General features: G+C 39.8%; 1 protein-coding gene across 21 annotated transcripts in view; it reads left to right on the top strand.

Annotated features, from left to right (window-relative positions):
- The window catches only part of SYNE1 (spectrin repeat containing nuclear envelope protein 1), a 503,306-nt gene that overhangs the window by 369,299 nt on the left and 106,185 nt on the right, over positions 1-27,822 (top strand). For all 21 annotated transcript variants that reach the window (XM_024997066.2, XM_024997067.2, XM_059889951.1 and 18 more), the window contains 14 exons: positions 4,324-4,443; positions 5,980-6,180; positions 8,502-8,675; positions 9,542-9,673; positions 10,261-10,457; positions 11,147-11,279; positions 11,660-11,842; positions 13,422-13,571; positions 14,740-14,916; positions 15,363-15,518; positions 20,493-20,648; positions 23,925-24,095; positions 26,069-26,202; positions 26,824-27,028. In XM_024997066.2, coding sequence (XP_024852834.1) covers positions 4,324-4,443; positions 5,980-6,180; positions 8,502-8,675; positions 9,542-9,673; positions 10,261-10,457; positions 11,147-11,279; positions 11,660-11,842; positions 13,422-13,571; positions 14,740-14,916; positions 15,363-15,518; positions 20,493-20,648; positions 23,925-24,095; positions 26,069-26,202; positions 26,824-27,028 — 2,289 coding nt within the window. The remainder of the gene's footprint in view (positions 1-4,323; positions 4,444-5,979; positions 6,181-8,501; positions 8,676-9,541; positions 9,674-10,260; positions 10,458-11,146; positions 11,280-11,659; positions 11,843-13,421; positions 13,572-14,739; positions 14,917-15,362; positions 15,519-20,492; positions 20,649-23,924; positions 24,096-26,068; positions 26,203-26,823; positions 27,029-27,822) is intronic.

The raw sequence follows: 27,822 nt of genomic DNA, 5'->3' as shown, positions 1-27,822 counted from the left end.
GACCATCCTGGTAGTGCTACAGATGAAGCGCTGTGGATATTTAGAAGATGGGTGGATTACCTCCAGCCAGCCGTAGGATCAAGGAGAAATTTTGTAAAGGGAAATTCGAACTGGACTTAGAAGTTTGGACACACAGAGATTGGGAAGAAAGATAGTCTAGCAAAGAGCAGAAGAACAGAGGCATAAATGTTAGATCATTCAGGACACTTTGGGAGAAAAGCAAGTGATCCTGTTTGGCTGACTTAACAATGAACCAAAGTGACTGAGGGGAAGTAAAAATGGGAAGAGAAAATCTGAGGCAACCTGTGGAGCCTATTGAATGTCAGAAAATTGGGGCTTGTTCCACGAATGAATGGTCAGCTTTATTGATTTCCTGCTTCATTGGTTAAAACAATAGGCACACACCACAATGTATGTATATTTACTTATTTATAAATCATAAGTGGGTACTGTGTCATAAAGTATACATGCAAATGATCATTTAAAATGCATGTGGTTGAATATAAATGAAAGACATAGTGTTTCTCTCTCAGACCTTCTTATTCATTTCTGAGTACTTACACCCACCTCAGAGACCACTGGCAGCGGAAAGTCACTTGGGATGTTTATAGGGTGAGGATGAGTGGCAGTGTCACCTCCTGCTTCCAGGTGGTTGGCATGGCAACTCCAGGGTCAGGAAGCAGGGTATCCTCCTGAGGCCTCCCATAGCTGCTCTGAGAAGGAATAAGAATTCAAACTGTCACAGTGGCAGTGAAAACAGGGAGGAGACAAGAAATGGCAAGGATGCCACAAAGAACATCCCATTTCACAAGCTAAGTCATTATGAAAACGTGTGTTTTAATAGAATGGCATACCTTAATTCTAGCAGACTGCTAATGGTTCTACGGGTAGGCCCTAGGAAATCCCCTGAAATAGAAATCACCATTTGTTCAATTAAATAATCAAGAAATATATTTTTATCTTTGGAATTTACATTGGTTATATCTGTCAATAGTAAAAGTGTTAATTGTGATCACACTATCATAAATACATACCATAGAAATCACCCCAAATATTTCTCTATAGGAGATCTCTCTTTTTCTCTTTCACCATTTAAAATAATGTGCAAAATTATGTCTGAATATGTATCTTTCTTTACCATAATTTCACCTGTTTTTCTTTTTAAAGAGATCCCTCATTTTTCCCAAATTGAAAAATAATTCATTCATGTCGTATCTCCTACTTGCTGCTGCTGCTGCTGCTAAGTCACTTCAGTCGTGTCCGACTCTGTGCGATCCCATAGTCGGCAGCCCACCAGGCTTCCCCGTCCCTGGGAACACTGGAGTAGGTTGCCATTTCCTTCTTCAATGCATGAAAGTGAAAAGTGAAAGTGAAGTGGCTCAGTCATGTCCAACTCTTAGCAACCCCATGGACTGCAGCCCACCAGGCTCCTCTGTCCATGCATTTTCCAGGCAAGAGTACTGGAGTAGGGTGCCAATGCCTTCTCCATCTCCTACTTGAAAGGATCTTAATTTTTATGTTTTGGCTTGTAATGTTACCTGATGTAAAAAACATTTGAGCAGCCCAAAGAATGCTTTGTTTTGAATTTCTAATGTGAAATTTAGGATAGGTATCATTACAAGTAACACCTGTACTATTGGCCAACATAACCAATGTCAATTTCAAAGATAAAAAATTACTCAGTTATTTCATTGAATAAATGGATTATTATTATAAAACTGTAAAAAGTGCTAATTCCATTCCTACCCTCCTTGGGTTGAGGAGGTAACAGTGGCAGATATGTTCGTGTTCTGAGTCATGTCATTCCAACCTAGAACAGACCTGTGTCTGAACCCGGGTGTGCAGCTGTCTCCTGGGATCTCCCTTTTACTGTCGTTCTGAGAATCCCCTTCACCTCTCCCTTCTGTTGGGTCTTGTCTTCCCTGAGTCCAAACCACGTCTTTCTCCTTATTGTCTTGCTTCCTTGTTTTATCAGTGTACATCCTTGCTAAGAATGGATGCATGCTAGATATATTTTTCAATTTTTCCATGTCTCAAAGTGTTCTAGTACTGTACTCACATACTATTGATAACTTGGCTCTTTATAGAATTCTTGGTGGACTCTTTAGAGTTTTGAGGCTTCTCCTGTATTGTTTCTTAGCTTCCAATGTTGGCTTGAGGAATGTAAAATTGTTCTGATTCCCAAAGGTCTCAGTGTTCTGAAATTTCATGATGACATGCCTTGGAGAGAGTCTGTTTTATCCTCTGGGCTGAGAACTCAGTGGGCTCTTTTGATGTGGCAACTTCATCCTTCCATTCTGAAACATTTTATGAGAGTACTGAAATATTTTGCATCCTTCTGTTTTATCTGTCTCCCTTTCTCAAAATCCTTTTAGGCACATGTTGGATGTTCTGGTCCAGTCTTCTAACTTTCTTATCAAAGGGATGTTTCGCTCCTTGTTTTTTCGTTCTGCTTTCGGAAGACATTTTCAGTTTCAGCTCCAAACTTTTCTATTGACTTTTTAATTTCTACTCTCATGCATTTCATCTTCCTAGAGCTCTTTTTGGTTCTCCAAATGATGTGTTCTTTGGTAGTAGTATCTTATTCTTTTTTAAATCGATGCATTGTCTTCTGTAATCTCTCTAGGTAAATTAATGATTTGGGAGTTGAAGATATTTTGGGAGACTTTAAGGTTTTTGTTTGTTTGTTTTTCCTGCATAATCTATTTTCCTCAAGGTTGCTTTTATTTGTTTGCTTATTTTAGTTTCTATCTTTCATGTTAGAGGCTTTTCTAGGATACATGAACATGCTGTCTCTTCACATTTAGGATGAGGGAGTAATCAGCTGAATGGGAGCTTCATGAATGGATGGGGCTTGATGATTTTGAGATTTATTGAAGGATGATCTATGTGGGCCATTTGTTGGAGAATCCTTGTCTCAGTTTTTTTTCGGATCTTTTCATTTTGTCCCACCCACCCTCTTCTGTCTGGAAAATAGAGACAAGGCTTCAGCACTCTAGGAGTTGCAGGAGATCCACATTCAGCAATCATTGGGCATTTGGTCACTTCATCCCCTTGTTTGCGGTCAAGGACTCAAGCGTCTGGTGCCCCTCAGTCCAGAGACTATCTGTCTTATTGGGTTGGCCAAAAAGTGCATTGTAATGGAAGTACCTGAACAAACTTTTCGAGCAATCCAATACCTTCTTCAGAAAATGGAAAGATCCAATGTGAAGTGAGGAAGAGGGTCTGAGAATCTGAGTATTCTTCAAACATCTTTCCACCAACCCACGAATTATATTTAGTACTCATCCTGCATTTCCCGGAGTTCCTGAGATTCCTTTTGCTTTAATCTGGTGATGAAGAACCCCTGCCAGCTTAGAATTCAGCTTTCTCAGATTCCCTAAGTCAATTCCCGTGTATCCTTCTGATTTTCAGCTTGCAAACTTTTGTTGGTATCATCTTCGTTCCTGTTTCCTTGCTCTTGTAGATTTACTGGGGGGGAAACACACCAGAAAACAAGCAAACAAAATATTGGCGACCCAGGAGATAGAAAATAGGACACATGTGTTTTATCTGCCATCTGGAGTCCCTGTTATTTTCCTCCTTCAAAGGCAGCTGAGGTTGCTTGTCTTCCAAAAGCCTTCCCTGACTGTTCCAGAATTCACTGCCTGCTCCCAAGTCCTCTCATAGGGAGAAGCAGAAGCAAGTTTAGTACCTAACTGTATTCAGCCTTGTTTCATTTTCTTCTCTTTCCTCCAGCTTCCTAAGCAGACTGGAAGCTCCTTGAAGGCCAGGTTGAGGTCTTGTCCTGCTTCAGTAGACCTCACTCTGGGAAGACAAGGGTCAGCTCTAGCGGTCACCTTCATGCTTTATTGCTTGTCCTTCTGCTTTACAATGAGTAAGCTCTCCCTGACCATGCTGTAATGTACTTTCCCTTTTCCTCACTGAATCTCTCTCCAAAGATGCTCAAAACTGCATTTCAGAAAAGCAGAACGTGATCCCCTAGAACATCTTAGGCAAATGCCCTTTTTCTAACTTTGTCTTAAAATCATGCTTCTTCTTCAGGTTGCTGTTCACCATTTCCCTTATTTGTTCAAGGAAGCCGTTGTTCTCTCAACCCTCCACATTAAGCCTTTCCAACCTCCTTACCTTGAAAACATTTGATCTGTAGTATAATAAATTGCCTTCTTCCCTTGTCTAGATAATAGAGCAACATCGTTTTTATGTTGCATGGGAAATGTTTTAGGTGGAGAAGGGAGGAACAAGTAAGAAGCCACGATAATCGTATTATGCATGGGAAATTGTTTATGGGAGTTTTAATGACAAGTCATAAATCCTCCATAGGCAATACAGCAGGCTGAAGATGGGCTAAAGGAATTAGATGCGGGAATCATTGAATTAAAAAGGCGTGCTGACAAGTTGCAGATTGAGCAGCCTTCCATGCAAGAACTCTCCAAACTCCAGGTACGGTTTTCTACTAATGGCATTCAGCTTCAATGGTACATCCTAATTGGAAGTCAAGAAAAAATAAAAACTATTTTCTCCATTTTCGTCAGGTTTTCTGTAAAGTTCATGTCATTTAGGCCCTAATTTTTCCCCAAGTAACTCTTAGAACATTTTCTAAAACATTTATCATAAATATTTAGTACAATAAAATAAATGGACACATTTTTAGATTGACTGAAGGGTAGTCTGTGTGGGCTATTTGTTGGAGAACTTTGTGTCAGATCTTTAGGTCTTTTCTTGTATTTTTCTTGTAGTCATATGCTTCTAAGATTTTTTTGTGTGTTATTATTATTCTGATTGTTAAGCACTTTGGTATAATTTATTTGTGGCCTATTGCTTTCTACTCCAGAAAATTTATTAATTGGCAATCTTAATAGGTATCTAGAAAACCCTGTATTGTACTGTAGCCAAAAACAGGTTTTAAGGAAAAAATATTTAAGCTGATACCTTTTAGAACGTGTATTTTCTCAAGTGTTCAAAATTATAGTTTATATTTCATACATGGTTGAATGGAAAAGAGACATTGTTTCAATTCCAGAACAACAAAAAATTAAGCTAGAAGGTAGCTGAAATCCAAACCAACTTCCCCAGCATCTTCCAGGAGAAGAGAATAACACTTTGAATTGGTGTTTTTAAATCTGGCACCTAGGCAGATAGCTGGTATCAGATTGGTAGGAAGATAATGAGATAGTAAAGCCAACAAAGTGTAGCATCTGATAACACAGGTAATTTATATTAAGAAAAAAATGTGCATGTATTAGTTTTTCTCCACTCTTGAGTCCAATACAGGGTCACAAATTCTTTTGAGAAAATAAAATACCTCTTATTTTAAAAGAACATTTTTATTTCAACTGTCTCATTCCATTATCTAAGATTTCATAATGTGATGAGCCCATGGCCCCCACTCTGTCCTTTTGAGATAGTTTTCCGACAGCACTCAAATGTCAGGTGTAAGAGTCAAGCGTCATAGCTGTAAATAGGCATTAAAGTTGAACTTTTCCAGATTGAGCCATTTTGGCTTACTCAACCTTAATATGATACATTAATCAGGTCCATATGGCTCAAATAAATTTTGTTTTTGGTGTATCATCGTCCACTAAAATGTCTTTCCAGTTAAATAGTTATTTATTTACTCCACCACATTTGGCAAAAAAACCCCACCAGAAAACATTGCCTTTTTAAGTTTTAAAGTCTTTCTGCTCACTTGAAACTGATGTTTCTGTAGCTCTTTATTTAAGGAATAGTCTCAGATCTGATTATTACTTAAGCAGACCCAATGTTAAGGATACTTTATTCAGTTACTTCAAAATTAGAAAATTTGAGAGTGTGATTAAAAATTAGAACTGCATTCTCCATGACATGTCCCTTAGCTGCAAGAACAGCTTTTCAGCATTTTAAACCTCCATCAATTATTGACATTCTGTGAGGACAGGTGTCAGATGTACCCCGTGTAGAGTGAGTTTAAATTGAACATGAGTTTTATCTGTTTCTTAGGACATGTATGATGAACTCATGATGACTATTGGCTCCCGGCGGAGCGGGCTGAACCAGAATCTTGCCCTCAAGAGTCAGTACGAAAGAGCCTTGCAGGATCTGGCCGACCTACTGGAAACAGGACGAGAGAAGACGGCAGGAGACCAGAAAATTATTGTGTCTTCCAAAGAGGAAATCCAACAACTACTTGATAAACATAAGGTTATATAAAAAAAAAAAAAACAAAAAACAGAAAATGTCCTTAAATACGTGCTCTTCTGGTTGCCATAGTCCTCATGAGTTTCCTCCTGGGCACAACAAGTGTTGTTACTACATAACCAAACTTGGTAGCCCTGAGATTGTTCCCCCAGTATGTACGATAACCAATCTCAGGTTAGACCCTGTTCCCTTCATAAAAGATGCTTAGTATGCGTGTGTGCCGTCATGTCCAACACTTTGTGACCCCATGGACCATAGACTGTCAGGCTCCTCTGTCCACGGAATGCCTGTTTAATTCAGAAACACAACTTGCATTATTAGTAACATTACAAAAATACAGGTTTTGCCACTTCAAAGACTCAACTTCCCAGACAGTGGAAATTTCTCATAGGGAAACTTTTAAAATTCCCTTGGATTATAGATGGTTAACATTCTACCTTTATGTAGCTCTTTGGTGACTTATAAAGGTAGATTTAGGTTTGGGGGTGGGGGCAGAGAACTTCACTTCGTGCTATTTTTCCCAGAGGTTTTTGTCCAGAACTTCGTGATTTATTAAAGCCTTATCATTTGGCTTTGAAAACAGTGCTTTAAAGTCAGCAGCTGGTTTTTCTCAAATCTTTGACCATAGCAATAAAATATCATCCTGAGTTATTCCAGAGGGGAAATTGGGATCAATGAGTATAAATAACAAAGAAATAAAGCTCAATAGATGAAGAACTCTAAAAGGATAGGCTGCCATTAAACGGATAGCCCTCCTGGCCAGAAGTCCGTCCAAGGCTGTCGGGGGAGACAGAGTTGTGAAACAAGTATCAGCTTTCTGCGAATGTTGGGCTAAGTGACCTCCAGGTTCTCTTCCAACTTGGAGATTCTATGATATCATAACTGTCCGTTAAAAATAATGGTTCTAGTTCCTCTTGACCAGACCATTTTCTGAGGGAGAGCTCTGCGTGAGTGGCTCAGAGTCTGAAAATGGGAAATTAAAACTACCTACCTCTTAGGGCTGTGATAAGGATTCAACAAGTTACTCACTGGAGTGTTTATATTGTCTAGCACATAGTACACACTCAGCATTAGCTGATGTTTTTAATTCCCAGTCGTAGTTCCATCCTTGGTGCTGGGAACAGGAAATGGGATAGCCCTCTCCTAACCTCTGGGGGAGCTTCCCAGGTGGCACTCATAAAGAACCTGCCTGCCAATACAGGAGGCATAAAGGATGTGAGTTTGATCCCTGGGTCGGGAAGATCCCCTGGAGGAGGGCATGGAAATCCACTCTAGTATTCTTGCCTGGAGAATCCGATGGACAGAGGAGCCTGGTGGGCTACGGTCCATAGGGTCACAAAGAGTCGGACACAACTGAAGTAATTTAGCACACATCCTCTGGGGACATTTCCGTATAGAAAGTAACATTTTGAAATGCATTTGTAGGGCTGTGCTGGAGAAGGCAATGTCAACCCACTCCAGTACTCTTGCTTGGAGAATCCCATGGGCGGAGGAGCCTGGTAGGCTGCAGTCCATGGGGTTGCTAAGAGTCAGACACGACTGACTGACTTCACTTTTCACTTTCATGTACTGGAGGAGGAAATGGCAACCCACTCCAGTGTTCTTGCCTGGAGAATCCCAGGGACGGTGGGGCCTGGTGGGCTGCCGTCTATGGAGTCGCACAGAGTCAGACACGACTGAAGCGACTTAGCAGCAGCAGCAGCAGCAGCAGCAGCAAGGCCTACAGCTCTACTGCGTGTAGGCATTTTATGAGGGAAATTTAAATATATTGATGCCAATCAGTGTGTGTCCAGTTAAGCTTGGCATTGAGTATAAAGTACAACAGATGCTCTGAGAATTCAAAAGAACAGAGCTCCAGCCCCACCCTGGAGGAAGGAAAGTTGTGACATTGTCAGGGGTGGGCACTGTAGGAAGCAGAATGTGAGCAGCGGCTGAAGGTGGGGGATAGGCACTGATGTGTCCCAGGGCCAAGGGAGGCCGGACTGTGTGGTGGCAGAAGCGAGTGTCCACCCAGGTGATATGGGGATTAGGAGCTGAGAGGGCCGATGAGTTTTTTAGCAGCTGCTCATGTGTGATGGGTTCTGTTTGGGGGCCAGAGTACCTGCAGCTCAGCATTGTGTAGGTGCTTTGAGTGAGGGGCCAGGAGAGGCCAGTCAGGAGACTAGAGCTCCCCTGTCCCTGCACACGGCTGTGGGTGCCTGGGTGAGTGGAGGCCAGCAGGGGAGGACCACTGTTGCCCAGGCAGCTTCCGGGTTTGAAGTGGTTTTTATCGTTAGGTAGTAAACGCACTAGTTGCTGACCCCTTTCTATCTGAAAAATTGCAGGAATACTTTCAGGGTCTGGAATCTCACATGATCTTGACCGAAACCCTCTTCAGAAAGATCATCAGCTTTGCAGTCCCACGGGAAACTCAGTTCCACACAGACCTGATGGCGCAGGCTTCCGCTGTGCTCAAAGGGGCTCACAAGAGGGGTGTGGAACTGGAGTACATCCTCGAGGTGAGACCCTCCCCTTCAGCACGCTCTGGCTGCATGGCAGACCCGGCAGGCGAGATGTCTTCATTCCTGCGATTTGTCTCTTATGACCTGGAGACATCACAGACTGGACATCATATGTTGTGTGTGCCCCTCGTGTTTCCTGTTTACATTTAGGTAAAGGCTATGCCTTTCTGTAAGTTCAGTCAGAAGAAGACTGATTCCAGAATGGGAACGGTAATATTTACAGTCTTGATAGACTTGCCTTTGGTATAAATTATTGAAGAAGACTTCACATGATTAAAAAAATTTTTTTTCCAGTTTTAAATAATTTTAGAATAAGTGATTTGAAATTTCTTCTTAATAGACTGTCTATACTGTATATTCATATTTCTTAACTGTCTGTGTCAGTTTTTTATCTGCACATGTGAAGTATTTAGTTCACTTACTCTGGGAAGTTAACAAGCTTGTTCCTTTCACTTAAGTCATTGGTTTATCCTCACTGCGGGGAAGGATGAAACCATGCATTTCAGATGCCCACTGTGTTCAGATGTGCTGCATGTATTATTCTATTTAAGCCTCACAATGGACAAGACTGTTAGTATCATCACCATTTCTTTTAATGTTGAAAGTGAGGTTCAGAGATGTGCAGTAATTTTCCCAGGTCTTACAGCTGCTTAGCTGCAGATGTGGGAGATGTGCACGGTGCTTTGCAGGGTGACTTTCTGATGACTTCCTTCAAAGCCATCTTTTGCTTCCCAGAGCAAAGCCCCAATGCAGGCACCTCTGACATGTCTTTGAAGGACTCCGTCAGGTGCGTGTGAGGACACAGAAAGGATGCTGTTCCTTAATGAGGGTCTTCAGCTCACACACTGATGTCGTGTTTCTAGACATGGTCCCAACTGGAGAAGGAGCACTGGGAGCTTAGCCGGCAGCTGGAGGTGGTGGAGAGCAGCACCCCAAGCGTGGGTTTGGTGGAGGAGAGCGAAGACAGGCTTATCGACCGGATCGCACTCTACCAGGTCAGCGTCCAGATGACAGTGTGGTGTAAGAAGTTGCCACATCGCTTTTTGAAGCTTTCCCATGGTTTTAACAGATCTACTCAAACTTTCAATCCAATATTTTGTTAAGTACTTTGACTTTCAGTGTTTGTTTCATAATAGAACATAAAAAGAGCTTTTTCTTTTTTTAAATGAGAGCCCCTTTTGGAAATGTAGCCTTCAGCAAGTGTTTTCCACTTGTTAGGCTGAAGTCTCACTGTCTTGAAATAATTACAGATGGTTGTTTTATGATAGAGAATCAAAAAGCCCCCCACCCTTTTTTCTTAAATTTAATGAGAGAGAGCTCTTTTTGAAAATTCATCCTCCACCAAGCATTACTTTGTATTTTTTTGTTGGTGTTACACTATTCTTAAAATAATGATATGTCAATAGTTTTAAGTACCCCCAAAGTTATATACTTAGATATAGAAACATCATGAAGTAGAAACTTCAGTGTAAATAGTTGAAATCTGACTAATGGGTAAGGGGAACATTATGGAGAAATTATAATCTTTAGGGTGAAAAATTGCATTATCTGAACTTTGACCCAGTATTTTCAATCATTTTAGCATTTGAAATCCAGCCTTAATGAATACCAGCCCAAATTATATCAGGTAATAGATGATGGAAAACGACTTCTGATATCTGTTAGCTGTTCAGATCTGGAAAGCCAGCTAAATCAACTTGGAGAGCACTGGTTAAGTGATACCAACAAAGTGTCTAAGGAACTTCACAGATTGGAAACAATATTGAAACACTGGACCAGGTAATACTTCGGCAAATTTTTAAATTACTGCTGCAGTGTTTATAAGGCTGTTGGGCCTCCGAGTTGAAAAAGATGTGGTCCCTCAAGGAACATACCACAGAGTTTGGAAAAGAAAGGCAAACAAAAAGCTTCCAATTAGATTCTTGCGTAATTGTATAAACATGTGCTTAAAAAAGGGTGAGGGAGGCAGGCATTATGCAATACGTCTAACCTTTGAGCTGTCATCTCCCCTGCCTATCGATGTACATGGGTGGTCACAGTAAATCTTAGAAGGAGAGAAGGAAGAGAGAGTGTGTTTTGAAAAGATAGAGTTTTCCTTGAGGGCAATAGAAGGTAGTCAAGAAAGGTGGAAGGTTGATTTTATATTATGAAATCCTTGTTTTTATGCCACCTTTATGTAAGAACTTTAACAATCATCTAATATTTTCTCAGTAGGTAGCCTCAGTGTGAAAGAGTAGGAGAAAGATATTTTTTTTATCTTTAGCTTAGAGATGGGAAAACTGAAATGGAGAGACTGACCTACTTAAGGTATGGATATGAAGAGAAGGGAATTTGAGAGTGTCAGCCCAAGGCATGATTCTCCCAAATCCTGACCTGTCTCCTTGTAAAATTAGCATTGGCGAATAACATAGGTTAGCACAAAGTCGGGATTGGATGTTTACCTAATAGACTTATTATTATCCTTACAGATATCAAAGTGAATCTGCAGATCTAATCCACTGGTTACAGTCTGCAAAAGACAGGCTGGAATTTTGGACTCAACAATCTGTGACAGTCCCACAAGAACTGGAAATGGTCCGTGATCACCTGAATGGCTTTCTGGTAAGCTTAAGAATCTAAAGCATTTGATTCAGTTTTACTGTTTTCAGGCCTTTAGGTAAAACCTGACTTAACACCAGTAAAAAAAGCAGCTGTCAATGGATGTAGTTAGTAAATCAAGCTATAGAGAACTTGTCATTGTTAACTCTGTGTGTTCATTAATTCTGCAAAATACTAAGCCTCCACATTGCCTCTTTAGAGTAGTGTCTAAGGGAGGTTGGCTTTCATTCAGGGCAAGGGTCTGTTGCTTTTATTTTCCTCAGAGTGCTTAATCGCTACTCTCCTTCAAAAAGGAAAGAAAAAACTTTATGTAATAAGTTAGCCTCTTTCCGTAAATGTAAGGTCTGGCTACTTCATCCTGATTTGACTGCTGGTACTTCTAGGAGTTTTCCAAAGAGGTGGATGCCAAGTCCACGCTAAAATCATCTGTTCTGAGCACTGGAAATCAGCTTCTTCGATTAAAGAAAGTGGACACAGCTGCCTTGCGTTCTGAGCTGTCCCACATTGATGGCCAGTGGAATGACCTGCTGACAAATATTCCAGCCGTACAGGAAAAGCTTCACCAGGTACAAAAATAATTATCAGTTGAATTGTTCATAACTGATGTAAGTGGTATTAGATGGAAAAGTACATTTATCTGCTTTTGCTCACAAATTTAAATCAGCTATATCTTGGACACCCTGTCTTTTATGTCTTCCCTTATATTGCATGTTAATATTGCTATACATAAAATAGATAATCAAAAAGAACCTATGGTATAAGACAGGGAACCTCACTCAATATTCTGTAATGACCTGTATGGAAAGAATCTAAAAAAGAGTGAATGTGTTATCTGTATAACTGACTCTGCTTTTTAGCCGAAGGTAACACAACATAGTAAATCAATGTGCCCCATGCCCCACAAAAAGAAAAGAGTAAATGATTCTACCAATGCCCAATCTATAAATTCCCTGTCTTCCAATGGCTTCTTTATTGTGTTGTGTGTGTTAGAATCCTTGTCTGTCCATGTTTAAATTATTTGTTTTCTCATATATAAAATGAGGGTGACTATGCCTCTCTCAAAAAGTAAGTAGTTACGAAGATTTAATAATAGTATATGTGAAAGTGAAAGTCGCTCAGTTGTGTCTGACTCTTTGCGACCCCATGGACTATACAGTCCATGGAATTCCTCCAGGCCAGAATACTGGAGTGGATAGCCGTTCCCTTCTTCAGGGATCGAACCCAGGTCTCCCGTACTGCAGGCAGATTCTTTACCAGCTGAGCCAGAAGGGAAGCCCAATAGTATACGTAAAAGACCTATAATCTTACCGACAATAGAGCTGACATGCAACAAATAGAATAAGGAAAAGTAAGCAGTTAACTTATCTGGAAATATGCTTCTTAGCCCTGACCTCCCAGCTATTTTATCTGTATCTCTCTTTGAGATTCATCACTATGTAAGCGGTGTGTTTCATATAAATGTCTCATCCCTCCTAATCAGCGGCTGAACATTTCTAGAGGGCAGGAAACAACTCACATTGACTTCTCTATCTTTCTGCACTGCCTAGAAGTCCATAAGTATTTTAAATGATTGCTTTTTGTCCCCCCAGTCCTTCTAAGTATTTGCATAAATGATTGACACGTTAAGGAAGATTCAGGATTCTAAGTATATTTTAGTGAAAGACGGAGGAAATTGGCTATACTCTTCGGAACAAATATCAGAGTGCCAAAAATCTAGAAAATGATAGTTTGTCGTGTGGTGGTATTTTTCTTTCTTCGTTGAACATTCCTGAGTCGTAATACACAGAGATTTTACAAGATAATTAATAAAATACATCTGTTGAATGTTTTGTAGTTACGTTTTTTAATACTCATAAAACTAGCTATAAAATAAGAAAAATATTTTCTTCTTGCTGGTGTTTTGATTAATTAGGTAGTGTTTATGCAGCGTTTATAGTATTCGATGTCAAGTGAACATAAGAGGACTTTTACTGTTCAGTGTTCGCCTGATGTTTAATTTCCAGCTTCTAACGAGGTTAATATCCAAAAATGTCATTAAGAAGTGTTATTCTGTTGGTACTTCAGTAGGAATTAATAGAATTTTAAGTTAACAGAAATCGGTTTGAATTTTAACATTGTGACTCGTTCTATCTCTGACGTGGGCAGCTCCAAATGGATAAACTACCTTCTCGCCACGCCATTTCCGAAGTCATGACTTGGATTTCTCTTATGGAAAGTGTTATTCAAAAGGATGAAGAGAATATTAAAAATTCCATCGGTTACAAGACAATTCATGAGTACCTTCAGAAATATAAGGTAATAAAACATTCTTGTTTGTTTCTGGCTTCTTGTGCTTTAGGACTGCTTTATTGGAAGAAACTCAAAAACTCAAGTTAGAGAAATCAGGTCTGAAAGCGTATGCTTCATACACAGTGACCAGAGAGGTTTCCAACAGTAAGAAAACTGCCTCCCTCGTTATAGGCATAGGAGCATTGTCTGGTATTAGGACAAAATTGTGAATAAGATTTTGTGTCATATTAAGAAGTCATAAAAATAAATACTATAATTTATATATATTATATAGTAGGATATGTAGTTTGTCCAATTCTACTTACTCTTCCTAAAAAATATCTATATTTATACTCAGGTTTTCCCTGATGGCCTAGATGGTAAAGAATCTGTCTGCAATGTAGGAGACCTGGGTTCAATCCCTGGGTCGGGAATATCCTTTGGAGAAGGGCATGGCAACCCATTTCAGTATTTTCACCTGGAGAATTCCATGGACAGAGGAGCCTGGTAGGCTACAGTCCATGGGGTCGCAAAACATCAGACACCACTGAGCAACTAACACACACACACATATTTATACTCAGTATATCTATATGTTCCAAATTTTCACAAATTTAAATTCTATATATTTATACACTCAAAATGTATAAATCAATTTATATTCAGTATATTCATATGTTACATATTTACATATATATTCAACTTCTGAAAATAATAGACATATTAATATATACAGACTGTGCCATTGGAACTAAAATCATGGAAGTGATAATATTCATCTTAAGCTTGCTTAAGGCTTTCTAACTCCTGGTAAAATATAAAAAAGTGAAAGTCACGTCCAACTCTTTGCAACCACATGGGCTATATGGTCCATGGAGTTCTCGGCCAGAATACTGGAGTGGGTAGCGTTTCCCTTCTCCAGGGGATCTTCCCAACCCAGGGATCAAACCCAGGTCTCCCGCATTGCAGGTGGATTCTTTACCAGCTGAGCCACAAGGGAAGCCCAAGAATACTGAAATAGGTAGCCTATCCCTTCTCCAGCGGATCTTTCCAACCCAGGAATTGAACCAGCGTCTCTTGCATTGCAGGTGGATTCTTTACCAACTGAGCTATCAAGGAAGCTGATATGTATAAAATCATATAAGAAATGTATACATATAACCTTATTTTCTTATTTTCTCCTCTCCCTTTTCAGGGTTTTCAGATCGACATTAACTGTAAGCAGCTGACTGTTGATTTTGTGAATCAGTCTGTGCTACAGATCAGCAGTCAGGATGTGGAAAGTAAACGCAGCGACAAGACTGATTTTGCTGAGCGACTTGGAGCAATGAATAAAAGCTGGCAAATCCTGCAGGGTCTGGTCACTGAGAAGGTGAGCCAAGCGTTCCTTGTTGTCTGTGTTTCATGAAAACTCCAAGAACAGGTATACTCGGTAGAGAAAACTCATTCCACAAAGTAGCATGGCTCCACTGGGCATAGGACTGCTTCTGAAGGGATAGATCCTGGAGGTTCTCATTTTAAGTGTTCTTCAACCTTGTTCATTTTTTTGTCCCTGTACTCTCTTCTCTTTGAATATTTCATATCATTTTCCTTTATTTAAGGTCTTAATATCTTTTTCCTTTGCTTCAAAGTTGACTTAAGTTCTTTACTTGTTTACCAATAATAGTCATTGATTTACACTCTTTAACATTCATTCTTAATCACAGATACAATGAACTTTTTTTTTTTTTTTTTAAGAATTCTTAATCTGGTGGAAATAGTGATCTACCAGTAATGGGATTCTAAAACAAAATTGCAAATTTTGTTATGTTTGTTCAGATTCAGTTGTTGGAAGGCTTATTGGAATCTTGGTCAGAATATGAAAATAACGTACAATGTCTGAAAACGTGGTTTGAAACCCAGGAAAAGAGACTGAAACAACAACATCGCATTGGAGACCAGGCTTCAGTTCAGAACGCAATGAAAGACTGTCAGGTAACTTGTCCGAGTGGCAGACAAGCACCCTTCACAGTTTGATGGCATATGGCAAATTTGCAAGTCATGACAATTGAGAGTTACATATTAAAAAATGCTGCATTTGGTAACAAATTTCTCTGATTACATGAATTATAATGTTTTGACACCTATTAGATTTTTTTCCACCTGTTTTTATAAATTTGAATTTATGAATAGAGAATGGTTCTAACCCCCCATACTGATCATTCGGGCTTGCCAGGTAGCACAATGGCAAAGAATCCACCTGCCAAGACAGGAGACACAAGAGACACAGATTTGATCCCTGGGTCGGAAGATTCCCCTGGAGTAGGAAGTAGCAACCCACTCTAGTTTTCTTGCTTGGAAAATTCCATGGACAAAGGAGCAGGGCAGGCTACAGTCCTTGGGGTCACAAAGAGTATCGGGTAGGACTGAAGCGACTGAGCACGCACACACACACCTCCTTAAGAAGCTCTTCTCTCAACTGTCTTTCCTGTATAAATGAAGTCAGCATTAGAGGCTTGATTGAATTCTGGCTCAACTCCAGTGAGCCAGTGCTTCCCAGGGGACAGTGTTGCCCCCCTACTGAGTCCCATCAGAAAGACCAGACAGCGCCTGCTTATTCCACAGTTAGTGATAAAGATGTTGGTTCAGGTGGAGTGGGTTAACTAAATGTTTTCCAGTGACTTGGGACTCCTTAATATTTCCTTAGGGGTTCTTGTTTATGTGAAAGAAACGTAAGCTATTACAGTTAATGCTGTAATTAAAAAACAATTCAGTAATTTATGTGTTACAGATTGGCTATGATGGTTCTCTCTAGTATTTCCTAAGGATAGTTGAAGACTAAACTGTGAAGCAATTCTACAGAAATGCTCCTTACCCCAAATGTGTTTTTCTATTTCAGCTTTCAAAAAGAAAGGCCTTTCCTAATGATCTTCCCTTGAAACAATGTTTTTTTTTTTTCAGGGGGTATATGTAAAGAGATATATTTAAGCTCTCAATCAAAGCCTTTTGGTTCAGAAAAGAGCACGGGCTTTTGTACTGGGCTGACAAGCTAATGAAGTGCAATTTTGAGGGTGCATGAAAATGGCAAAGGAAACTATCATGCAGAGAAATAGTTTGAAAAAAAAAAAAAACAGGAACTTCACATCGTTAGATGGGTGTGTAGGGACCTCCTTGGTGGTTCAGTGGTCCCACTGCAGGGGACACTGACTGGTTCAGTCCCTGGTCAAGGAACTAAAATCGCACGTACCTTGTGGCATGCCCCACACCCCCACTCACCCCGCTCCCTGCAAAATAAGGTGGTTGTGTAAAAGATGGAAGACCAGAAACAGGCATTAGCTAGTCTCATTGCCTTTCCAATTTTCCAGGGTCCAGTAGTGTTTTTAACTTAGGCTATCAATTCCAAAATGTACAAGGAAGCCAGAATTCCAGAATTCTACTTTGAAGAATGACTTCCTCAGCTAAAGTGTTTTTATTAAAACTAAAACATAATTTCAGAATGAATATGAGAAAGATGAGTGCTTCCCAGTTCCTGAGGAACTTGACTATGAAAAGACTGAAATTATAGGTTAGCTTTCCTTTTCCTTTATTTTTCCTTCTTCCTTCTCCTCGTTTATTTTTTTCTTGCTTGCTATTTTTTTGTTCTCCTTAATGTACTTTTCTTCTGCCATTTTCCATTTTCTTTTTATGTAATGTCTTCTGTTTAACAGAGAGAGAGAGGAGATTGCTAGATGGAAAATAAAGCAGAAACTTGACCAAGTTTTACTCCTTTTCCGACCCAAATTTTAGTCTCCCAGAGGGTCACACCAGGCAGTGTCAGAAAGAAAGCTTCATGTGTGGTTGAAAGGACTTCACTCCGATGCCAATTTATGATTTCAAATGAAAAGTCATTAAAAAAAATAAAATAGCAACAACAGAATTAAAGTAGCCCACAGTTATTTTGGGGTTTCACAGATAAATCACGATAGCCTAACTGGCAGGTTCCATTTGACAGCACCACAAACCATGGTGAAAATTTATTGTCATTCTTGAGAAATTGTTCCTCTGGACCAAAGTATAGAATTCAAGCCAGCATACTTACATTGGTGACTGGATTCAAGCTTTATTTTGTTTAAAAGGTCTTGGATATTTTTTTACTTTTCCAGGAGTAATTTATGAACTCAAACCAACCTAAAAACTGATATTTCTGAATTAACCCAAGTTAAGAATGATTTATTATAGCAAAAAATGTTAGTTTTGGCTTTTCTCTTCATTGATCAGAAACAGAATCATCTTTTAATTATTATTGGAGAGAAATGAAAACGTACCTTTGTTTTGCACAAAATATATATTTCATTCCTGTTTCTCTCCTGGGTTGTGCTTTTATGCCAACATAAATGTGCAGGACACTTTTGAGATGTGTTTCTAAGCAATGCATAATTTATTTAATATTGCTCACTTAAAAAACTAACATCTATGGATAAATGAGAATAAGTTTAATTCCAGTGGCTGAATTTTAGAATAATACTGAAGACATGTTGGAAGGATTATTTGGTTATGTAATCCTTTAGAGAAGCAGAGAAAAAAAATCCTTAAATAGTAAAGTTGATTATGTTTTCTTCAGTGTATATAGGACCTGTAACCCTACTAATCATTATGTTCATTCTCAGGTTAATTATCAAAGCTGTCAACAGACTGGCAAAACTATAAATCATAAATAAAGGACCAGTTATTAAAAACAAAAATTATCTCTTTAGGCTACTGACTGCAAGAACTTATAATTAATACATCAAGACAAAAATAGCTTCCTAATAATTAAGGAGAGATAAATAAATAAATTTGCACTGAAGCAAGGCAAAATACCAAATGGCTAAATAAAATAATACTCTTACATTTGCCTAGTTTTTAACAGCTTCAAAAGGATTTCATAGATATATTTATCCAATGTTATCTCTTTGAGGTGAGCCAAATGTATTATTATTCCTATTTTGTACATAAGGTCGAGGGCTTCCCAGGTGACACGGTGCTAAAGAATCCACCTGCCAGTGCAGGAGACGTAGGAGACTTAGGTTCAATCCCTGAGTCAGGAATATCCCCTGGAGGAGGGCATGGCAACCTGCTGTAGTATTCTTGCCTGAAAAATTCCATGGACAGGGGAGCCTGGTGGGCTACAGTCCATTGTGAGGTTGCAAAGAGCTGGACGTGACTGAGCAACCGAGCACACACACACAGACACACAGAGAGTGATGAAAGGATTGGACCACACAGAAACAAAAACCAAAGGGACACATTAAAGGAAAACAGAGAGCAGGACGTTACCCTGCCCGTACCCATACCAAGACTGATGGAGTGATCCATGTGTGGATCGTGACAGGGAGGTGGAAATCTTTTTCACAGAATTGAGACATTATCCAAGCTTAAAATATTTTTTGGTTTTCTTCATTCCGAGCCCCAAGGCCTACACATCTGCATACCTAGCTCTGGGGATGTACTTTTGAATATGATCATATAACCAGGTCTCCATATACTACAGCTGCTCACCTCACCCCAACATAGGTTTACACCTTCTCCTTGATTCCTGTCCAATGACCCACCTTCAGCACTGGGCTGGGAGTCAGTAGGCTCTGGGTTCTAACTCCGCTTCTGGCCTTTCTGTGACCTGAGACAGGTTGTATGACTTAAGTCTCTCTTGTTCATCCATAAAATGTTGATAGCAGTCTCAACCAGAGAAGGCAATGGCAACCCACTCCACTCTTGCCTGGAAAATCCCATGGATGGAGGAGCCTGGTAGGCTGCAGTCCATGGGGTCGCTAGTAGTCGGACAGGACTGAGCGACTTCACTTTCACGCATTGGAAAAGGTAATGGCAACCCGCTCCAGTGTTCTTGCCTGGAGAATCCCAGGGATGGGGGAGCCTGGTGGGCTGCCGTCTCTGGGGTCGCACAGAGTCGGACAGGACTGAAGCCACTTAGCAGCAGCAGCAGCAATCTCAACCTGTCTCAAGGTGCTTTCAAAATTTTCTAATGAATTTAAAACATGAGTTAGGATTATGGTTAAGTATGATCTCTATATCATCATCTCATTTTTTTTTTAGAACATTTCATGGTGGCGGTGGTGGTGATGTGTTAGTCGCTAAGTTGTGTCTGATTCTTGTGAACCCGTGGACTGTAGCCCACCAGGCTCCTCTGTTCATGAGACTTCGCAGGCAAGAATACTGGACTGGGTTGCCATTTCCTTCTCCAGGGGATCTTCCTGACCCAGGGACTGAACCAGGATCTCCTACACTGCAGGCAGTCTCCTACACTGTAGGCCGATTCTTTACCAATTGAGCTACCAGGAAAGCCCGGACATTTCATGCTGACCATTATAAATGCAAATCCTAAGGAAGATGAGGATTTGACTCATGAAAAAAAGCCCACACAACCTTTCTGAATCACTCGAATCAGAGTATTTTAGGGAGAAAGAGAGGTTAATGGAGACTCTGTTTTTTTTCATATGAAGAAACTGAGACCCTATGGAGGTTTCTCACTTGCACAAAGTGACTCAGCTTAATGGTCACAGAAGTGGGGCTAAATCCCAGATACTGGGGTCCAGAGCACCATTCTATTCCATTTCATTCCAGGGGCTAGGACTGTGAGACTTTTCCAATAGCAAGATAAATGAATTTAAGGATGTAAATCATGTTAAGCATTTGCAACATATATTTCTTTCCTTGTAGCTTGTTGAAAAAAGTCCCACATTGCCATTTCCTTATCTCTTATATCATCAAATTTTGTATTTTTTAAGTTACACTCACCTCTCATGGAATGAGAAGAGAATTTTTAAAATTTAAAGGTAGGAAGAAGTATCGTTCTGGCGAGCCTCTCCTGAGAACAATAAGCTTTTTGGATTAGTAAAAGGTTTTTTTGGATATGAGACTAGCATGGCTCAATTTCAGTGCACCCCAGAGTTCCATAATAGAATAATTTAAAATGATTATTTCTTCATCTTTCAGGATCTGGAAGACTTGATTAAAGCAAAAGAGAAAGAGGTAGAGAAAATTGAGCAGAATGGACTTGCTTTGGTTCAGAACAAGAAAGAAGAAGTCTCTGGCATTGTCAGGAGCACGCTTCAGGAGCTCAACCAAACTTGGGCAAATTTAGACCACATGGTAATGTTGCTTGTGGAGAGTTGGCTCCAAGACCGCACTTACCATCTTGTGTCCAAATGTGAATGTGACATGGGCTTTGATTTTCATAAAGTAACTGAAAAAATAATCGCTGAATCTAAACAGCATGTATTTATACTGTTAAGTCCACTTTGTTAACCTTTCAAAAAGAGTCTAGCTTCAGCTGTTTCCTATAATTAACAGTATTATGGACATTCCTTTCTCAATAATCTTATCTATTCGGGGTCTATCGATACCATTTAGGCACAGGTGATTCTCAAATGTGTATACTCAGGTTGAACTTCTCCCCTAAACTCAGTCAGACAGACACAGAGGGAAGTCCTCTATCAACATCTCCACTCACATGGCCAGTAGACATCTCAAACTTCCTGCGCGAATCAACTCCCATCAGTCCCCCTCAAACGCACACTTTTGCCGTCTCGGTTCATGACAGCTCTACCCTTCCAGCAGCATGGGCTGGAACCCTTGGAGTCGTTCATTCCTCTCTTTCTCTCAGACCCACTTCCAGTCCAGCAGCAATCTTGTCAGCCCCATTTCAGGATAGACTAGAAGCTGACCTCTGTCCCTGTCTGTGAAGCGAACAGCTAGGTCTAAGTCAGCTCTTCATCCCTCAGTTTCCTCATCTGTAAGATGAGTTAAGATTCCATCTACCTCAAAGGTTGTTACCAGGATAAAATGGGTAATGAATTTAAAACACTCAGTTAATATGTTTCCTAAATGGTGGTACTAAATATATTGATCTTTTATCACATATATATTATGTAAATAATATATATATACATATTATAATTATAAATATATATATATACATATAAATATAAGCTCAGATCATGAACTCCTTATTAGAAAATTCAGACTTAAATCGAAGAAAGTAGGGAAATCCATTAGACCATTCACGTGTGATCTAAATCAAATCCCTTATAATTATACAGTGGAAGTGACAAATAGATACAGGGATTAGATCTGATAGAGTGCCTGAAGAACTATGAATGGAGATTTGTCACATTGTACAGGAGGTGGTGACCAAAACCATCCCCAAGAAAAAAATATACAAAAAGGCAAAATGGTTGTCTGAGGAGGCCTTACAAATAGCTGAGAAAAGAAGAGAAGTGAAAGGCAAAGGAGAAAAGGAAAGACACACTCATCTGAATGCAGAGTTCCAAAGAATAGCAAAGAGAGATAAGAAAACCTTCCTCAGTGATCACTGCAAAGATATAGAGGAAAACAATACAATGGGGAAGACTAGAGATCTCTTTAAGAAAATTAGAGATACCAAGGGAGCATTTCATGCAAAGATGGGCATAATAAAGACAGAAACAGTATATACCCAACAGAAGCAGAAGATATTAAGACGAGAACTATACAAAGAATACACCTATACAAACCATACAAGAATACACTAAAGAACCATACAAAAAAGATCTTCATGACTCAGGTAACCATGATGGTGTGATCACTCACCTAGAGCCAGACATCCTAGAATGTGAATTCAAGTGGGCCTTAGGAGGCATCACTACAAACAAAGCTAGTGGAGGTGATGGAATTCCAGTTGAGCTATTTCAAATCCTAAAAGATGATGCGGTGAAAGTGCTGCACTCAATATGCCAGCAAATTTGGAAACCTCAGCAGTGGCCACAGGACTGGAAAAGGTCATTTTTCATTCCAATCCCAAAGAAAGGCAATGCCAAAGAATGTTCAAGCTACCACACAATTGCATTCATCTCACACACTAGCCAAGTAATGCTCAAAATTCTCCAAGTGAGGCTTCAACAGTACATGAACTGAGAAATTCCAGATGTTCAAGCTGGTTTTAGAAAAGGCAGAGGAACCAGAGGTCAAATTGCCAACATCCATTGGATCATCGAAAAAGCAAGAGAGTTCCAGAAAAACATCTGCTTTATTGACTACACCAAAGCCTTTGACTGTGCGGATCACTACAAACTGTGGAAAAGTCTTCAAGAGATGGGAATATCAGACCACCTTACGTGCCTCCTGAGAAATCTGTATTCAGGTCAAGAAGCAACAGTTAGAACCTGACATGAAACAACAGATTGGTTCCACATCGAAAAAGGAGGACGTCAAGTCTGTATATTGTCACCCTGCTTATTTAATTATGTGCAGAGTACATCATGCCAAAGTGTGGACTGGATGAAGCACAAGCTGGAATTGAGATTGCGGGGAGAAACATGAATAACCTCAGATATGCAGAAGACACCACCCTTATGGCAAAAAGTGAAGAGGAACTAAAGAGCCTCTTAATGAAAGTAAAAGAGGAGAGTGAAAAAGCTGGCTTAAAACTCAGCATTTAGAAAACAAAGATCATGTCATCCAGTCCATCATTTCATGGCAAATAGATTGGAAAACAGTGGAAACAGTGACAAGACTTTATTTCTTGGGCTCCAAAATCACTGCAGATGGTGACTGCAGCCATGAAATTAAAAAACACTTGCTCCTTGGAAGAAAACCTATGACCAACCGAGACGGCATATTAAAAAGCAGACACATTACTTTGCCAACAAAGGTCCATCTAGTCAAAGCTGTCATTTTTCCAATAATCCTGTATGGATGTGAAAGTTGGACCATAAAGAAAGCTGAGCACAAAAGAATTGATGCTTTTGAACTGTGGTGTTGGAGAAGACTCTTGAGAGTCCCTTGGACTGCAAGGAGATCAAACTGGTCAATCCTAAAGGAAATCAGTCCTGAATATTCATTGGAAGGACTGATGCTGAAGCTCCAATACTTTGGCCACCTGATGCAAAGAACTGACTCATTTGAAAAGACCCTGATGTTGGGTAAGATTGAAGGCAGGGGGAAAAGGTAATGACAGAGGATGAGGTGGTTGGATGACATCACCGACTCAATGGACTTGAGTTTAAGCAAGCTCCGGGAGTTGACGATAGACAGGGAAGCCTGGCGTGCTGCAGTCCATGGGGTTGCAAAGAGTCGGACACCACTGAGCAACTGAACTGAACTGATAATATAGGTCAAGGTTATATGAGTAACCTTTTAAGCATTTTAATTTAGACGATGTGATCACACGTATGAAAGGCTTAAATTTCAACATTGCTACATTTTTACTTTAAAAACCTATTTTATAACTTTTTGTTTTAATGTATAATTTTTTAAATTTGAGTTTACTTGCAATGCCTGAAACCCCAGTGAAGTTCTTAAATGTTAATGCCTTTTCCATCAAAGGAATATATATTTTATCATGTAAAATAGTATGCAATTATAAGAAGTCTCTGTCTCTTCTGAAAGGTTGGCCAACTCAAGATCCTGTTGAAATCCGTGCTTGACCAGTGGAGCCACCATAAAGTGGCATTTGATGAGATAAACAGTTGCCTCATGGAGTCCCGATACTCTCTTTCTCGATTCTGTCTACTCACTGGCTCTTTAGAAGCTGTGCAAGTTCAGGTGGACAATCTTCAGGTAAGGAGTGAATTGACCTCATCCTTAGCATTCTTTTTAATTAGAGAAAATTTTTTAAAAAAGTGAACAAATTCAAACATCGTGCTGGAATGTTGGTCTATATTGTTTGCATTTAATTATTTTCAAAATATTCAAAATTAATTTTACTTGCTTTATTTGTTACATAATCAAACTTGCCTGTGGATACCAGATTTTGGAATAGCTGGTATATAACTAAATGAGTTTTTAAATTATATAAATATCCTGATGGATGTATTTTATCAAATGACTTTATTCCTAAATCCATCTTCTGTATCTGTTATCACTGCCTTTTATGTCTTCCCTTTCTCTTTTTTTAATCCTGCTTTTCTAAACATATTCTAAGGGATTTAAAAGAACACAGAAAGAAAAATAGCAAAAGAGTAAAATTTTAAACCATTAAGTTATTTTCTTTGCATTCAGCAGAATGTCAGTGGTCTGTGCAACGCGTACACGTCATCCCCGTTTTCTAGCACTTGCTGCGTTGTTTCCTGTGTGTCTGTTATCATGTCCTTCATCCAGAAGGGCATGGCTGTTGTTGGACTTAAAGAGCACAATCTCACTCGGGCCACTGCCCTCAGTTGATTGCTACCCTCATCCCCTATGTTCCTGGGCACTGGGCACTCTTCACCTGCTACTGATCTTTCTCCCGGGGTGGATAGTGCAGCCAATGGCATGCGCATGGCAGGCCTAAGGGATGAGGGGTCAGCAAGAGCCCAGCATGGACCCTCCTTACCTCGGCTCACATCCCTCACTTGGCAATCAAAGTCTATATGTTGCTGATCTGAGGTGCAGACTTGCTGAGAGAATGCCCTTTTTTCAGGAGAGGCAGGAGGCAGGAAGGATAAAATGAGTTATATATAGTTATATGAAACCTTAAATAATTATTGTAAATACTAAAAATCATTACAACTTATTTTGAGACTAGTAAGTTTAAAAACACATTTTAAACCCTTGAGGAGAAATACCTTTTAATTTAGCCTACTCTGTGTTTCACCTCTTCTACCTTAAGATATGAAAGGACGCGGGGTCTATTCCTCATGTGTTTTGATTTGATGGCAGCCAGAAAGCAGTGTCAGGTAGGGGTGGATTTTTGCAGCCTGGTTTACCTGAGGAGTTTTACTAAGAACTGTATCTGTTACTTCAGCATTTCCTGGGAAATATCCTTCTTCACCGGTTCTTGGTAGAAGACTCCACCAAGCCTATAACCTTGGCGGTTATAGGCTTCCTTTGCAAGGAGGAACACTCAGAGCTAGAACTTAGATGGTACTCAGAAAAGCTATGGGGCTTCCTGGGCAGCTCAGTGGGTAAAGAATTTGCCTGCAATTCTGGTGACACAGGAGACTCGGGTTTGATCCTTGGGTGGAGAAGATCCCCTGGAGTAGGGCATGGCAACCCACTTCAGTATTCTTGCCTGGAGAATCCCACGGACAGAGGAACCTGCCGGACTACAGTCCACAGGGTCGCAAATAGTCAGACTGTCACGACAAAGCAACTGAGCATGCACGCGTGCAGAAAAGCTATGATATCTTAAACTGTCATTATCAGAAGTTTCTGACAGAGCAGCTCTCGGTAAGTGATAGAATATAGATCTGGATTTTTATCTTAAGCAGCAAAGAGAACCACGGTGTGCCAGGTTGCACACCCACCAGCCCCACGGCTTCCTCCTGGATGATGAACAGGGATTCCCTGTGTGAACTTTCCTGGCAGAATTACCCATCCCACTCCGAGGCTCAATTGTTAAGAGTCCCTCCTCACACCCACAAGAACAAACTCATTAAAAAGGAAAAATGATTATCTAAAGGAAACTTACGAAACATTGGGGCAAAAGTCACAGTTTATGTATTTGTGTGTGCATATTTTCATATTGTATGAAAGCAGCTATATTACTTCAAAATTTGATCATTAGCATTTTTAGACCCTGTCATGTCATCTGTGGCCTTTTCTTTGGGCAGAATCTTCAAGATGATCTAGAAAAACAGGAAAAGAGCTTGCAGAAATTTGGCTCTGTGACCAACCAACTTCTAAAAGAGTGTCACCCACCTGTGACAGAAACTCTTACTAATACACTAAAAGAAGTCAACATGAGGTATGGAATATGCTGGTTTTACACTGTTGCTCATTATTTATATCACAATCTAATTATAAATAATGATACAATTAAACCCTAGCATTTTGAACTTGAGCCTTATAGGCTCTATTCTATTAATGTTTTTATTTTCACAAAATGAATTTAAGGAGAAACAAATGTAGTGAAGATGGGGCTTCTCAGGTGACTCATTGGTAAAAAAAAAAAAAATCTGCCTATAGTATGGGAGACCTGGGTTCAATCCCTGGGTCAGGAAGATCCCTTGGAGAAGGAAATGGCAGCCCACTCCAGTATTCTTGCCTGGGAAATTACATGGACATAGGAGCCTGGCGGGCTATGACTGCACACACACACACACACACACACACACACACACACAAATGCAGTGAAGACATTTGGAAAGGAATTATAACTGCAGTATACCCCAAGATTGACCCCTTTTCTACTATCTACCCTTGAAATATGACTGTGAAATGTTACTTTTTATTACGTTAAATAGAAATGAGACATCTGCATTATTTCCATATTCACATGAACCAGGATCATGAAAAATAAAATAGCAAATAACAGCATTTGGTGAGAGGTGGGAATCAACCCATGAGTGTTGGCTGTCGTTTCCAGATGGAATAACTTGCTGGAAGAGATTGCCGAGCAGCTGCGTGCCAGCAAGGCCCTACTTCAGCTTTGGCAGAGATACAAGGACTACTTCAAACAGTGTGCTGCTACAGTTCAACAGCAGGAGGGACGAACCAACGAGTTCTTGAAGGCAGCCACCGACAAGGACATCGGTGATGACGAAGTTGCCACCTGGATCCAAGATTGCAATGTATGTTCAAGAACTATCGCGAGTTCTCAACTTGCCAGGCTTAGACTTCTCAAGTTTAACAGGGCGAGTGCTGCTGTGTGTAAGCTTTTGTTATGGCTCTATGTGGGACAGCTTTCCAAAAATAATTGTTTCAAATATCAGAGAGCCTGCTAGGTTTTCAGAACACAGTTGCATATGTATCAGAGTTAAAGAGATCCCCTCCCATTGCTTTCTTTTTTCCTAATGGAATTTTTTCATTTTTCCTAATGGAATACAGTCCATGTGAAAGACTTAAGAATCTCTGTTTTTACAGAGTTGGTCAATATAAGAAATGACAGTATGAAAAGTAATGTTACATCTTTTAAAAATCCACTGTTAAAAGATATAGTCCAGTTAGGGCCATTATCTCTTATGTAAGCCTCAACACAATAATTTCTTCTAAGAACTTAATGGTAAGAAGAAGTCTTTCTCTCCTGATTTATGAGGAGTATACTTCTTTTTAATAGCTTTTTAATATTTCTCTTTTTCACTGCAGCTGCCAATAACCTACTTAAAGTTTTCAGGAATTATTCTTCTCTTGTTTCACTTATCACATGCCTCTTACTGTTTGCCCCGTTTGTCTTTATTTTAATGAACTTATTTCAAAGACCTTCTTATAAACTTTCCCAAATCAGTTTATTAGAATTAGGCAGGTTATAAAAGACACATAAATAAAAGTTTAACTCGTTCTAAGGCCTTCACACAAAAAATGAATAATCCCTTGAAAGCTAGAGTTTAAGTTTTACCGTAAAGTTAATTCAGTGGTTTTTTTTTTT

Source organism: Bos taurus, chromosome 9 (genome assembly GCF_002263795.3).
Source record: "Bos taurus isolate L1 Dominette 01449 registration number 42190680 breed Hereford chromosome 9, ARS-UCD2.0, whole genome shotgun sequence".
Classification (NCBI taxonomy): Eukaryota; Metazoa; Chordata; class Mammalia; order Artiodactyla; family Bovidae; genus Bos; species Bos taurus.
Note: the sequence above shows the minus strand (reverse complement) of the source record. Positions and strands in the feature narration are given on the sequence as shown.